Source organism: Triticum aestivum, chromosome 5B, assembly GCF_018294505.1.
Source record: "Triticum aestivum cultivar Chinese Spring chromosome 5B, IWGSC CS RefSeq v2.1, whole genome shotgun sequence".
NCBI lineage: Eukaryota > Viridiplantae > Streptophyta > Magnoliopsida > Poales > Poaceae > Triticum > Triticum aestivum.
In genome coordinates this window covers 225,125,790-225,139,554 of record NC_057807.1, presented here as the reverse complement: position 1 = coordinate 225,139,554, position 13,765 = coordinate 225,125,790, and the positions used below count along the sequence as shown (strand labels likewise).

Genomic DNA, 13,765 nt, shown 5'->3' with positions numbered 1-13,765 from the left:
CAAGCAGTCATCACCTCCCACAACTTCTTGGTACTCCAAGTTCTAGCAGGATATTGAACGATGCCCCATCAAGATTGCAAAACACCAAAGGCACGCTCGACATCCTTCCTAGAAGTCTCTTGCTCTTGGGAAAATCTCCTCCTCTTCTCTCTGACAGGGTTGGGGATTGTCTTCACAACAGTGGTCCACTCGGGATATATATCGTTAGCTAGGTAGTATCCTTTGTTGTAGTTGTGGCTGTTGATGTTAACACTCACCGGTGGGCTGTTGCCTTCGGAGCCTTGCAAACACCAGCAAGCGTTGAAGCATGTTTATATCATTGTGTGGTCCTGCCATGCCGAAGAAAGAGTGCCGGATCCAGAGATCTTGTGAGGCCACAACCTCAAGTATGACAATGCAAGCCCTGACATGGCCCCTATACTGCCATTGCCAAGCAGAAGGGTAGTTATTCTGTTGGAAAAGGCAGTGCCTAGGAGGCGTTTAGGCACACCTAGGCGCTAGGCAATGGCTAAACGCCTCGCCTAGGGCATAAATGGAGGTCTAGGCAGGGCAAGCAAGGAATTGCCTGCCCAAGCAAGAAATCATGCCACGTACTGCACTGATATGCCAAACGGGTTATATTCCAATGGATGTAGATGGTAATTAACTTATTTATATGCCATTAACTTATCAACACCCATATAATAATCACAATTGCACTATGAGTAAAAACTATATTACCGCCTAGGCTGCGCCTAGGGCTCTTAGGCACCGCCTAGGCACTAGGTGATGGCCAACCGCCTCACTTACGCCTACCGCTTTTTCCAACCTAGGTTATTCCACTCCTGGTGCATGCAGTCTATGATGCCAAGCATCCCTGGGAAGCCCCTGCTGGCATTCATCGCCAACAAGCGGGTTGTATCTTCAGTAGTCGGCTCTCTCAAGTACTCATGATACACTGGAATCACAACCTTGTAGAACTTGTACATGGATTGTAGGCACGTAGGCTCCCTCATACGGACATACTCATCAATGAGATCACTGGGCACTCCCTATGTAAGCATCCGGATAGCTGTAGTGCATTTCTGATAAGAAAAGCAGGTCTTTCCAAGGGCATCCTCCTTGCACTCGAAACTTATCGTGTGCGACCACCCCCTCTCGAATACAGTTGAAAACATGCCTAGCCATACAGAAATGGCGCTGGAATTGGTGATGTTTGAAGAGCGGGTTGGGTGTCTCAAAGTTGTCCTTCCAAAGAAGGAAATGGCTGCTCTGTCGATTGCGATTCAACATCGAACTGTGCCCCGGGATCAAGCCTCCGAACAACGGTCGCTGCCTACTAAGGTGGTCCTGGACCAACATGACATCCACCACCTCCTCATCGTCGGATGAGGAATCGTCGGAGTTGTAGAGGAAACTGGGGAAAAAGAACTCGTCGGCGAAGTCCATTTGTACCTTGGGGGCGAACTGTCGAACAACTTGCGGGCGTCGTCGAAGAAGCTGGTCGACGAAGAGATGCGCGCCTCCCCTGGACAAGGTAGTTGGCCTGGCGGCGGCAGGCGAGTGTGGAGGCGTTAGACGAATGAAAGTGCAACTAGTGGTTTTGGTAATTCATAACAACATACAGCTTATTGAACTAATATCCATTCAAGATAAATATTCCAAGATGTTCAATGATTGACATGGCATGGACTAGAGATGTGGACCCCTCAAAATGCTAAGGGCAAATATTGGCAAAAGCTCAAGACTCTTCATCTTTATTTTAGTGATCCAAGATCACATTGAGTCCATAGGAAAGCCAATACTATTAAAAGGGGATGAGTTGTTGCTTAATGGCTTACTTGCTCAAGTGCTTAGTGATATTACTCCAAAACCCTCAGCCAATGTCTCCATTCAAATATGTTCAAACCCTAAACTCCAACTCGGCCCCACCGATTCTTTCTATCTGGAGCCACCGAGTTCATATGACATAGCCACTGCCAGAAACCCTAACAGTTCGGTCTCACCGATATGGATCTTGGTCTCACCGAGATGGCCTTGCCAGCGCTATGTGATCTATTGCATTCACTTCGGTCTCACCAAGTTTACGCAATTGGTCTCACCGAGTTGGCTTGACAGATTCTCTGTTGCTTATTGCTTCACTTCAGTCCCACCGAGTTGATGCAATCGGCGCCACCGAGAAGATGTTTGCCCTAAGCCCCAGCACATCGGTCCCATCGAGTTGTTCCAATTGGTCCCACCGAGATTCCTAACATTCACATTTTTGAACTGATCGGTGCCACCGAGTTTAACCATTTGGTCACACCGAGATGAGTCAAATGTGTGTAACGGTTGGATTTTGTATGAAGACTATATATACCCCTCCTCCCCTTCTCCATTTGTGAGAGAGTCAACAGAACGTGCCTACACTTCCATCATTCATTTCCTGAGAGAGAACTACCTACTCATGTGTTGAGATCAAGAGATTCCATTCCTACCATTTGAACCTTGATTTCTAGCCTTCCCCAAGTTGCTTTCCACTCAAATCACTCTTCCACCATACCCAAATCTGAGAGAGAGTTGAGTGTTAGGGAGACTATCATTTGAAGGACAAGAGCAAGGAGGCCATCATCTACACGCCATCTATTACCTTTCGGAGAGTGGTGTCTCCTAGATTGGTTAGGTGTCGTGTGGGAGCCTCCGTCATGATGTGGAGTTGAACCAGGAAGTTTGTAAGGGCAAGGAGATCGCCTACTTCGTGAAGATTTACCCGAGTGAAGCAAGTCCTTCGTGAGCGATGGGCATGGTGGGATAGACAAGGTTGCTTCTTCATGGACCCTTCGTGGGTGGAGCCCTCTGTGGACTCGCTCAGCCGTTACCCTTCGTGGGTTGAAGTCTCCATCAACGTGGACGTACGATAGCACCACCTATCGGAACCACGCCAAAAATCTCCATTTTTTCCATTGCATTTGCCTTCTCCAAACCCTTCCCTTTACCTTCATATGTAATGTTTTACTTTCCGCTGCTATACTCTTAGAATTACATGTGTAGGTTGATTGCTTGACTTGTGCTAATTGCTAAAATCTGCCCGCAACTAAAAATGGGAAAAGGATAGATCTTTATTTGGTCAAGTAGTCTAATCACCCCCCCCCCCCTCTAGACATACTTTCGATCCTACAACAAAGAAGCTGGCCGGGGCCGCCGGGGGCGACTTCGTGCTCGCGACGACGTCGGGGTGGGGGTGGGAGCTGTGGTGGCCCGGCGACGAGGTGGTGGTGGCGGCGACGTGGGAGGTGGTGGTGTGCGGGGGAGGTGTGTGGGCGCGGACTACTGGCAGGGGTACCAGAACTGGGCGGCGGCGGCAACTGAGTGGGGCGGGCGAGGGCTTGCTCTCGATGAGAGTGGAAGAGAATGGCCAATGTGCCACCGACTGGCGGGCCAGAGGGGAGTAAGCGTGCGTCGCGCGCGTCCGCTTCGTGTCCGTGCCGACGCAAATGAGACCCAAATTTGGGCCACGAATGGGTGGCCAGGCGGACGAAAAGAGAACACGTGTCTTTTTGGGCCAGCACGGAGGGTCGATTTTTCTGTCCACGGCGATCCAAACGAACACGCGCGGACGAAATGGGTCGGTGTGTTGGAATTCTCTTACTCCCTACTAGGAGTAGGAGTAAGAAAAGGACTAGGAATACTTTTTTAACTTAGTTTTTTTTCTGTGTCTTTCTTATGACATTAATTTAATGCTGGTGGCTGATGACATGAAACAAAAGAAGCGCGTTGCATCTTTCTTTTCTCTTACCTACCAGCTTTGCAGAATAGAGACTGGATGAGATGGAGGTGTAGCATGGAGGAATGATGTGGGACAAGTTCCTGTCCTATAAGCTTGCGGCCATTGCATCATCTAATCTAAATTGTACTCTCTCTGTCCTCTGTGTACACTAGTGTACTAGACTAGTGTCAAAAACGTTTTTATATTATGAGACGGAGGAAGTAATCAGCAAAGCAGCACAAATGGCAGCATAGTGTTGTTGGTTACAGGTAGCCTCCTGCGCTGCTGCGTTGAGCTGTAAATGGAACGGACTGGGTTGGGGCTGGGCCATGCTTAAACCGTGTGATGGCGCGAGCCCTGTCTATCTGCTGCCGTGGTACTGTTACCCTGGTGATGTGATCGGAGCGGTCCTATGAGAAGGAAAGACCAAATCAGAGGGCGCCGGCACCACGGAGATGGATGGACCCGTCGTCTGTCCTGCCGGTGGTCGTCTTGGCCTAACTGAACTGACGTGACCCACCCCAGCCAGCAGGAAAGGAATGATGCTATGCTGCGACCTGGGTTGGGTTTGGAGTCAACGTTAAAATGCACCTACTGCTCGCCCGGATTCAGACGTGCAGCCAAGCCAAACATGGCGGCATGTCGTGCCTGCCCACGACAGGCAGACAGACAGACAGCTCTCCGCTCCTATGCCACCACGAGGGGAGGCTCAAGACGAATGTCCTGTGGACTCTGTACGTCGGGGGGCTCCTCCTTAAACTTAAACTGCCTCTGCATCTGGAATTCGTCGGCGACGACGGCGACAGCAGCGATGACAGATGAATCCCCCCGGAGGTCGGCAGGAAGGACCGGACGACCCGGTCCGGTGGCAGGTGCTCCTTCTCGGCCTTGACTTTCCTGGTGCTCCTCAACATGAAACAAACACCTGAGGCTGGGGCTGGGAGCCAGGGCAAGGTGAGGCAGGAATAGGATCATCAACTTTCAACAGTCCAAGCTGCTTACCGCGTTGGTCTTCTTTCTACTCCTCCTCCACGGCAGCATGTTCGGCCCGCAAGAAACATTCCATCCTCCTCTCTACGCACCACAACCACCACCCAAGGAAACAAAGAAAACGACAGATACTCGCTTAAGCACACGTCGGCCCGCGAACAAGACATGTCAGTAATCCCAAGTCACATCACTTACGTGAGATGATCTACGCCCGGCATCCAACTCAAACAAGAAAAATCTACGCCCCGCCTACTTAACTCTAGGTTGGAAAACTTTTTACTTAGAATTTAGTCCTCCTTTGGTTTGCATGAATTTTATAGGAATTCTAAAGGATAAACATTTTATGCAGCATCATCTATTTCCGAACGGAAGGTTGTAGACTTTGGAGCCCTTTGCTTTGTATGAATGAATTCATATTCCTATGTACTACCTCCGTAGCATATAATATACTCCCTCCGTCCGGAAATACTTGTCATCAAAATGAATAAAAGAAAATATATCTAGATGTATTTTAGTTCTAGATACATCTTTTTTGTCCATTTTGATGACAAGTATTTTCGGACGGAGGGAGTAGAAGTGTAAAATGTCTTATATTATTTTCTCGAATATAAATGTCTTATATTATGATACAGAGGTAGTAGAATAGAAAATCAAATACTTCACATATTAAAGAAAGGAAAATTAGCTTAGACTCAATGTAAAAGTTCTTATCCGATGCATCAAACGACATGTCTTTTCCTCATAGAAATTGAGATATATGTCATCTTTTTTTTTCCTATTCCTATATGATATTTCTACCGTATGGACCAAACGAGGCCTTAGAGCATCTACAGCCGGACCTCTCAAACACGTCTCAAACGTCTGAGCAGGACGTCCGGTCACTGACCGGTCACAAAAAACCGACCCAATCGGAGCTCTCAAACCGCGGACAAAGTCCGGGCTGACCGGCATCCCTCATATCCAGCCCAAATATAAGGTGGATATGAGGCGGCCCGGGCGTGTCCGCTACGTCAGCCCGGCACACCGCTGGCCCACCCCGACCCCACAAAATCCCCCTCCGGAGCAAACCCTAGCTCACTTTGCTCTGCTCCACTCCCCAACGCTCCCCTTTCCCCAATCCGTCCAATCACTAGCACCGGCGAGCATGTCAAGCACCGGCAGCCACTCCGACGGCAGCTCCGGAGATGAGTACGAGATGGCGCTCCTTATCGCGCTCGAGCGCGAGCGGGTCGATACGGGCGGCAGCACCGGGTCCGGTGCGACGCCTCCTGTCGCTCGTCGCCACAGCGCTGACACCAACGCTTCCCGCCCCGCGCGCTGATCTGCGCGGCCTACCCAATCTGCTCTGCCTGCCCGACGACCTCCTCAACCTTCATTGAACTGTGTCAACTATGCACGTTTTATGATCTTTTGGTGATGTTTATGTGGATTATGCTCGTTCGATATTGGTTTATAAGTTTGTTTCCACGTACTACGTCGCATGAATTTATATGGATATAGGATGTCGGATATGAGATATGCGGTATGGAGGCGCGGATTTAGGGAGTGCCCGGTTAGTATCGGCGGGCATTAGAGGGATCGAGTTTACAAAGCCCGGTTGTAGTGCTCTTATAATCTACTCCTTTCGTCCCCCATAATATAAGACGATTTTGCAAGCTATGTTAGCTTATAAAAATGTCTTATATTATTGGACAGAGGGAGTAGAAAAACACGGACACCAAATGAGGCCTTATAATCTAGAAAAACACTCACCTTAAGCTTCAAGCCTTATAGGAATTCTGGAAGATAAGAATTTTATAGAGAAAAATCCTTGGAAGTCATTTGATTGGAGGAATGGATTTCTATTCTTACGTGGAATAAAAGCCTATCATTCACATTTGAAAGAAAAAACAAATATTAGCCTATACCAGATGAAAAAGTTTCTATCACATCAATTAATTAATTAAGTGACATCACTCATACGTGCCATCTCATTTTCTATAGTTTCTTATTTGTATGATATATTCCTATACTATGAAGCAAAGAAGACCTCAAACCTTCGGACACCAACACCCTTTATCATTAGCTATTCGGTAGAGATGGAAAAGAAATACTCCCTCTAAAAAAAGCGTTTAGATCACTGAAAATAAGAGAGTACGTATTAACAAATACGATGATGAATATTATTTTGATTCTTACAATCTCAATAATATATTTGTACAACAAAAGTCCTTCATACAAGTTTGACTGCACACTCTCCGTCATCCAATGAATCCTCAACATTCAGTTACAAATCAACAACATGACATGGCAAGAACCAGACAATGATCTCTGCCTGATGTAGTGATCATTAAGAGAAAATAAAACACATGTCATGCTTATTTGACATAAGCTCACTGGCTGTTTGGCCCTCTAAACTGGCTGGCAGCGTTAAAATACACCACACCAGACGACGTTGGATTATCAAGACCTGACGGCACATCTACAGGGCTATAAATCGAAATGAACAAATCGACTATTTATACAAATCAAATCTAACAAACTGGCAAAATGTTACTGCTAGGGAACTTTACAGTGCTATCCATCTTGGTGACGAAACCTTTATATTCCTTTCTTGGTCAGTAGTGCAGTATCCAGGTTTTGGTTTGGTTTGGTTTGGAACATCATGCCATCCCAAATAAGAGGGAGAGAACATTGTCATCGTCATCGGAAAAGTTCAGGGAAGGACCACATGATGAACCTGGCGTAGATGTCAGTCTCCAGGAATTCTATGTGGGCTGCTCTGCCGATCATGGTGTTCAGGTTCCGTCCATGGGCAGATTGGTCGAAATTAACATCACACCTCATGAATATACGAGTTTCAGACGACGGTGCACGCATCTGATCCAAGCAATTATTCAGCATTTCTGTGAAGACTTGACCTTTCCTTGAATTATCAGCCGACGCAGCTGGGCAGAGCTCGATTCTTGCTGAATGATATGGTACATACCCATCCTGGTAGATCAAAGAAATACATCATGACTTGTGAGTGACATGGAGCACCCAGCTTATAGTTCAGATCCTCAGGGTAAATTGAAGTCGTTCAAAAGGACAAAATGGACTAACCTGTGGTGACGATAACAATATGATATTTTTGAAGTTCTCTAGTGTCTTCGACTGAAGGAAGAAAACAACAAGAATACTTCATGGTTAATTCTTACTGGAAAATGTATCTGGTACATAAGTTGGCAGCGAGTACATTCCAGAATGAAGCAGGGTGTACCTTGCAAAGCCTATAAAAAAAGGTATTCTGGGGGTCTTGATCGTCACTGAAAGTAAGTTGATGGATGCATTGTGCCCCCTTAAGCTTTTTTAGAAGCCAGAGACCAGAATTGAACAAAGAATTTGAGCTGTACCAGTAACCTAAGTGAGGCCCTGATATCGACATGTATGTGTAGAGGTTCTTCAAGTATGGCTGCAATGCAGGTTCTATTGGGATGCAGAAATATAGTTAGTCACCTAAAGACTCGCTTGATTGATTCACTGGAATTTGACAAGTTGGAAATACCTGCTAAGGCAGTTCTGATGATAATGTTTCCAATGGAATGGCCAACAAAACTAAGCTTCAATTCTTTGCAGCCTCCATGTCTTGCAAGCTTATCCACTTTCTTTTTCAAGAATGCAACAGCCTCCCCAGCAAGCCTGCCACCCATTTCTTTAAAATCTCCAGAAGTCTTGTCTTCATTAGCCTCAGACATTAGGCATTCAGCTCCAGGATCCAATAGAAGCCATTGATTTCTAACAAGACGTAAATCCAAATGGTGTCCCTGCTTTTTATAAACACAATAAATTATAGCCAACAATACTGTGACTCCAGGGAATTAAAGCAGATGCATGGGACTTGCCTGAAATCCATGCACAAAGATGACAGCTCGTAGTACGCGTCCACCTTTTTTACCATTGATATTTTTCAGCGCCAAAGACTCTCCTTGTAGTTTAGGTAGCACAATAGTATCCTTCTGTTCTGAAGAACTTGATGCCAAATCCTTGTTTGAACCATGTTGTGGAACAACCATGACATGTTGTTCTATAAGAACAACAGGTACACGCGAAGGATCAGCATATATATGCATATCTTGAACAGACCTCGTGTTGATCTGCAAGATTTCTCAAATTAGTAACAGTTTACAATAAATATTTGTGCACATAAACTATTCCAGAAAACAATGTTACCTTCATTTGGGCTATGCTCTTCCTGTGTAGCTCAGCCCGTGAAGCAGAATTTTGTACAGGCTGCAAATAGATGTAAACTAGTAAGAGATTATAAGAAGTGATAAATATATGCTACTTATGAATGGGAGATAATTACATCTTCATGAAACTTCCTTGAACCAGAAACTCTCAGGAGGGAGTGTTGGCGGTGAGGTGGGTCATCACTCATACTCCGCAAATAGCGGTGTGGAATCTCGATTTTAGAGTGATTAGTCCAGATTGACCATTCTGCTTTCCTGTCAACGGCCCAAATGTCCCGCAAGTAATCCAGTATCTTAGTTTTATTTGTCCTGCAGTGAAACAAGAAAACAATGTTGGGCAAATGATATCTGCGAAAAATAGGTTAACTGAGAAACCATCAGGACCATGGACAGTGCAAATACAGTATAAAAACAAGTGAAAGTGAGAGAACAGTTAACTTCACCTATGAAATTTCAAGAATGCATTCCATAGAAGTGAAAGTTGGCTGCTCACGGTTACAAACAATTCTAACAACTCTTCACTGGAAAGAGTATACAGCATACCATCACTAGTGCCATCAAAAACATCGTTGGGTCTCTGTAGAATTGTGCATAAATATTTCCAATCAGCAAGTCCAGTACACCAACTCAAAAAAAAAAGGTCCCCATATCATGAACACATTCATAGGTCACTATAAAAAGGATGATGAAACTTACCTCCAGAAAGTCATGTAAAATGCCAGCCAAATGCCCAACACCCTTGGTAGTTACAGGGAAAACTTTACCAGAATCGGGATGGACGGGTTTTGAAGACTGAAGTGACTCATATTTACCAAGACTTAAGTCAGCATCATCTAAATCTTCTATTGTTTTGCCAACAGCACCACTGATTTTCTTCAATTCTTCAAGTAACATTTCCCTCGAAGCCAATAATGCCTTGATTATGTGATGTGATGTTGGGCGTAAACCTTGATCTGGTATCTGCATATTAAAATGGCATGTTTACAAGGAGAAAGTAATCATGATAACAAATAAAATCACACCATCCATCAGGTTGCCAGAGCCATTTAATTGGGAAACTTATACTGGACTACTTGGCTCTCCAGCGATAGAAAGTTGATGTCATTTACTCCCTCCGTTCCAAAATAGATGACCCAACTTTGTACTAAAGTTAGTACAAAGTTGAGTCATCTATTTAGGAACGGAGGGACATGATTGCTAATGCAGCATAAACTACAGCCTGATGGATATAATTTCTAAGTGATGAACCTAAAGAGCTGAAAGTAAATCAACGATTTAGACTTTTTGATCTTCTCAATACACCGCTTGGGAATTGTGGTACAATGTTAAAATAAAATTCCGCTCATTTGTAGAGTTTAATCTCAAGTGGTAGATCAGGAATAGAAACCTAGAACATGAATCCTAGTGGATACCAGCCATACAGTTTCTAGTACCAACCTAGTTCTATGGTTGTGTGACTTTGTCGAAAGTTGTTCAGAGCATCTAGTTACCCACCGCCTCACACAAGTTGCATAGGAGCTCCATTTTCAAAGAACATTAAAGCTAAAGCTTCACAAACCTGTGTACCTTCAATGATGATTTATTTGCACCAGCTTTCAGGTACACGATATGTAATGTCAGATCCACAAGCACCGCGTGGAATGCATCGAAGTGAACTGGACAATATGAATGTAAGCCCAGGAGTGCTTTGCGTGGGATCCTAAATTCATGTACAGCAGCTGAAGATGTAGCGCTAGAAGATTGGATATCAGATCTAAAACAGAAGCAATAGCCCCATCAGTCTTGGCAAATGAAAACCATAAGATGCACATGACTGAACTAAATCTCAAAAGAAAGAATACAGATATAAATTAGAACTATACTCACCCATTTTCCAGTGTTGGGGCATATATTAACTCGTACTTCAATATCACAGCAGAAGCTGCTGGACCCTTGAAAAAATAAAGCATGTGCTCTCATAAGGCTGCAATTAGTTAATTCAAAACAGAAAAAGGAATACTAATATTCGAATTTCCAACCTCTTGTTCACCATTGAGTATGTTGAAAGACACCATAACCGATAGATAGATGTCTTGTCGAGCATACTTGATTCTGAATGGCTGTGTGTAGAAGCTGTTATCAGCGTCATCTATTCTCCATATGCCTAAAGCATCGTCCGCACCGACATCAGGAGCTGCACAATCCACCTAGCATGTCATTATCTATTAGCTAATGATTGGCAAGGATTCTAACAAAAGAATCTTTCAAGCAATTGCAACCAAATAAAAAATCTTGGAATCTTAACACTTGTTTTCATGTACAATGAAGTTAAATAGACATAAACATATGTGATTTAGGTGAGAGCGCATTGATATTTGGTACAACATTTTCACCATGTTAACAGATGGTCCAGTACAGATCAGTAGATCACATTCTCCATAACACTGCAGCACACTGTTTGGTGGGCCTTGGCCGCATCCTTTAGTTGTGATCTCAGCTTACTGTCATTGTCTCGTCACCAGACAAGGTGCATTTTCTACTCACCGCAATTTAATAAGTTAGTTCATCTAGAAGGAATACAAGCCTCCACAAAGATTAACAGACATATTATGTGTGCTATGATAATTATAGTGCACGACATTGACATGCTTGTACAGTCCGTATCCAGCTATAAAAACATGCCTCTTGATGTTATCTAAGAAGGAGAAGTAGATTGCAACAAGGTAGGTTGATAGATTTATACAAGCAAGGTAGAGCTTAAAACCATCACAAAGTCTCATTTACATAGGTAGACTTCATTTTCTGCACTACTACTAGAAAACAGTAGCATGGTTCTTATCGACTATAGTACTGAATATTGACAACAATCAAACAGTTGGTATGAACTTTTAGCTCACTACATGCATTGCAAAGGTACCAATTTAAACATGTATTTCCATGGAAACATCTTGAAATCATGTGAATAACAGAAGCACTGAAGCAGAGGATCGCATCATAGTGTCCCTGGTTAGAAGAGATGGGCGCACCTTCGTACTGGACCACCCTTGCGGGTGAAGCTGGTGTCTTGCTACCGCTTTCACCCTCCTCCCACATTGCACTAATCTTCATCTGGTACCATCTGCACATAACCCAATACTCGTTTCACAACAAAGAACAGCACTCCCTAGTTAACATTAAATACAAAAGGTTCGGAGATCCAGAAATGTGGAGACAAAGATCTGCATGCCATCTCGCAGCATAAAAATGGACAAAAATGTGTATGGACAAACTCAGAATTAGGCCAGTACGAGGGTGGAAAAGGTCTGACTCGCAAAAAAGAAAAGAAGAATAACCGAATTAACACGAAATGCTCCGGCAAACCAAAACCATTGACTAAGTTTGTACCGAAACTTTGTACTCGCTTTTTTACATGTCACAATAAAAAATGAAACTTTTTAAACTCAACCCACTTGGAACTTTAGTAGTCAGAAAAGAGAAGAGTGAAACTAAACCCAAGAAAAGAACACACCCACGGAAAAGAAAATACCAAAAGCAAGCATCTCCACGAGACACGGCTATGTACCCTTGCTGGAAGAGATCGAGGTTGTGGAAGCGGTGGATGTAGACGGCCACCTCGTGCACCGTCTCCATGACGTCCGGCGGGCGGAAGCAGATGGCCCTCTTGTCCCCCGGCCCCGCGGCGGCGGCTGCGGCGTTGTGCACGCGGCCGGACGCCGGCGAGACCCTCCTGGCGGCTCCGCGCGGGCTGCCCTGGTCGACGGCGCCGCCGACGAGGCACTTCATGCGGCCCAACATGGCCGCGCCGCCCGCCCCGATCCGCGCATCACTTGGTCGATCCCTGGGCGAGCGAGCTCTAGGGTTCGGGCATAGGACCCGGCGGGAGTAGGATGCAAGGGAGGCCAAGCGCGTTGGCGGGGGAGAGGGAGAGGGCGGCGGCGTAGCACGTCAGTGGGGTTGGCTAGTTGGCAGATCGGGAAGGAATGATGGGAGGTAAGTTGGTTAATGGCGGCGGCGGCGCTAGTTTGGCACGTGGGGCCTGGGCGGCGGCGTAGAGACCGGGTGGTGGGGCCCGGTCGCCGGAGGGTCCGGAGATCGGAGGCGGAGTAGTGGGAGAAGGAGGCGGCGGTGGAGCTGGTGAGAAAGAGCCAAAGAGGAGGGTGAGAGGAGGGCGCGGGGGGAGAAAGGTGGGAAGGGGATTTTTAATGGCTGGCTAGTGTCACAGACATGTGGCGGCCGAGTTGGAAGTGATGGACCGGTTTGGGTTGGGGGGAACGGCAGTGTAGGGTGCACGTGGAGTCGGAGGAGTGGAGGGGACGATTTTATGGCCGTAACTCTACCGGGGTACACAAGCAGGTAGCATGTCGTTAGGGCTGGCGGTCCCACCTGTTAGCCTGCCGCTTTTCGGACTATTCATAGTGGGAGTAACATAATCGTAGTAGGTTTGGGAGAATATCAATCCCATGCATTAGGGCCCAAAGGGCACGTGTATGCACACCTACAAAACCAGCCTATGCTTGTCCTCCAAGATCTAATCCTAGTTGAGAAGGAAAGGATAGATGTGGAGGTTTAGATAGGAAGGGAAAAGATTACAATAAGAATATCCCTAATGCATGCTGCGTATTCTTACACCCCCCGTAGTCGAGACATAATCCGAAGTGATTCCAAGACTCGATCGAAATGCTTCGAATGAATTTGTCGGAAGCCTTTTGATCATGATGTCCGCAAGTTGATGAGCCGTCGAACCATGGAAAACACAAAAGTGTCCCAAGGCTATCTTCTCGCGTACAAGCAATTCATATGCTCCATGCAGCGATGATGAGCGGGGTTGGCTGAGAGGTAAACTGTAGAGACGTCGTCACAA

General features: G+C 45.8%; 1 protein-coding gene across 2 annotated transcripts; it reads right to left on the bottom strand.

Annotated features, from left to right (window-relative positions):
• Nucleotides 1-6,854: 6,854 nt before the first annotated feature.
• On the bottom strand, nt 6,855-13,109 carry LOC123111106 (protein FAM135B). Of its 2 annotated transcripts, none has more exons than XM_044531793.1 (14): nt 12,467-13,109; nt 11,931-12,022; nt 10,944-11,098; nt 10,792-10,856; nt 10,492-10,678; nt 9,622-9,885; nt 9,369-9,502; nt 9,042-9,234; nt 8,906-8,965; nt 8,578-8,829; nt 8,241-8,499; nt 7,956-8,161; nt 7,799-7,849; nt 6,855-7,687 (listed from the first exon to the last, which is right to left on the bottom strand). In XM_044531793.1, exons 1-14 carry the CDS (start codon nt 12,697-12,699, stop codon nt 7,397-7,399), a joined length of 2,442 nt encoding a protein of 813 aa, XP_044387728.1. In that variant the 5' UTR covers nt 12,700-13,109; the 3' UTR covers nt 6,855-7,396. The 2 variants fall into 2 exon arrangements, with proteins under 2 accessions (XP_044387728.1, XP_044387729.1); XM_044531794.1 differs by having other exon boundaries at nt 10,944-11,111; nt 12,467-12,615.
• Nucleotides 13,110-13,765: the final 656 nt, after the last annotated feature.

Bases quoted from the DNA above. Each gene is read 5' to 3' on its own strand.
- LOC123111106 (XM_044531793.1), bottom strand. From the start codon at position 12,699: ATGTTGGGCCGCATGAAGTGCCTCGTCGGCGGCGCCGTCGACCAGGGC. The intron at 8,966-9,041 runs GTAATTATCTCC...ATCTATTTGCAG, and splicing joins CAAGGAAGTTTCATGAAGAT to CCTGTACAAAATTCTGCTTC. The intron at 7,688-7,798 runs GTTAGTCCATTT...TTGATCTACCAG, and splicing joins TATTGTTATCGTCACCACAG to GATGGGTATGTACCATATCA.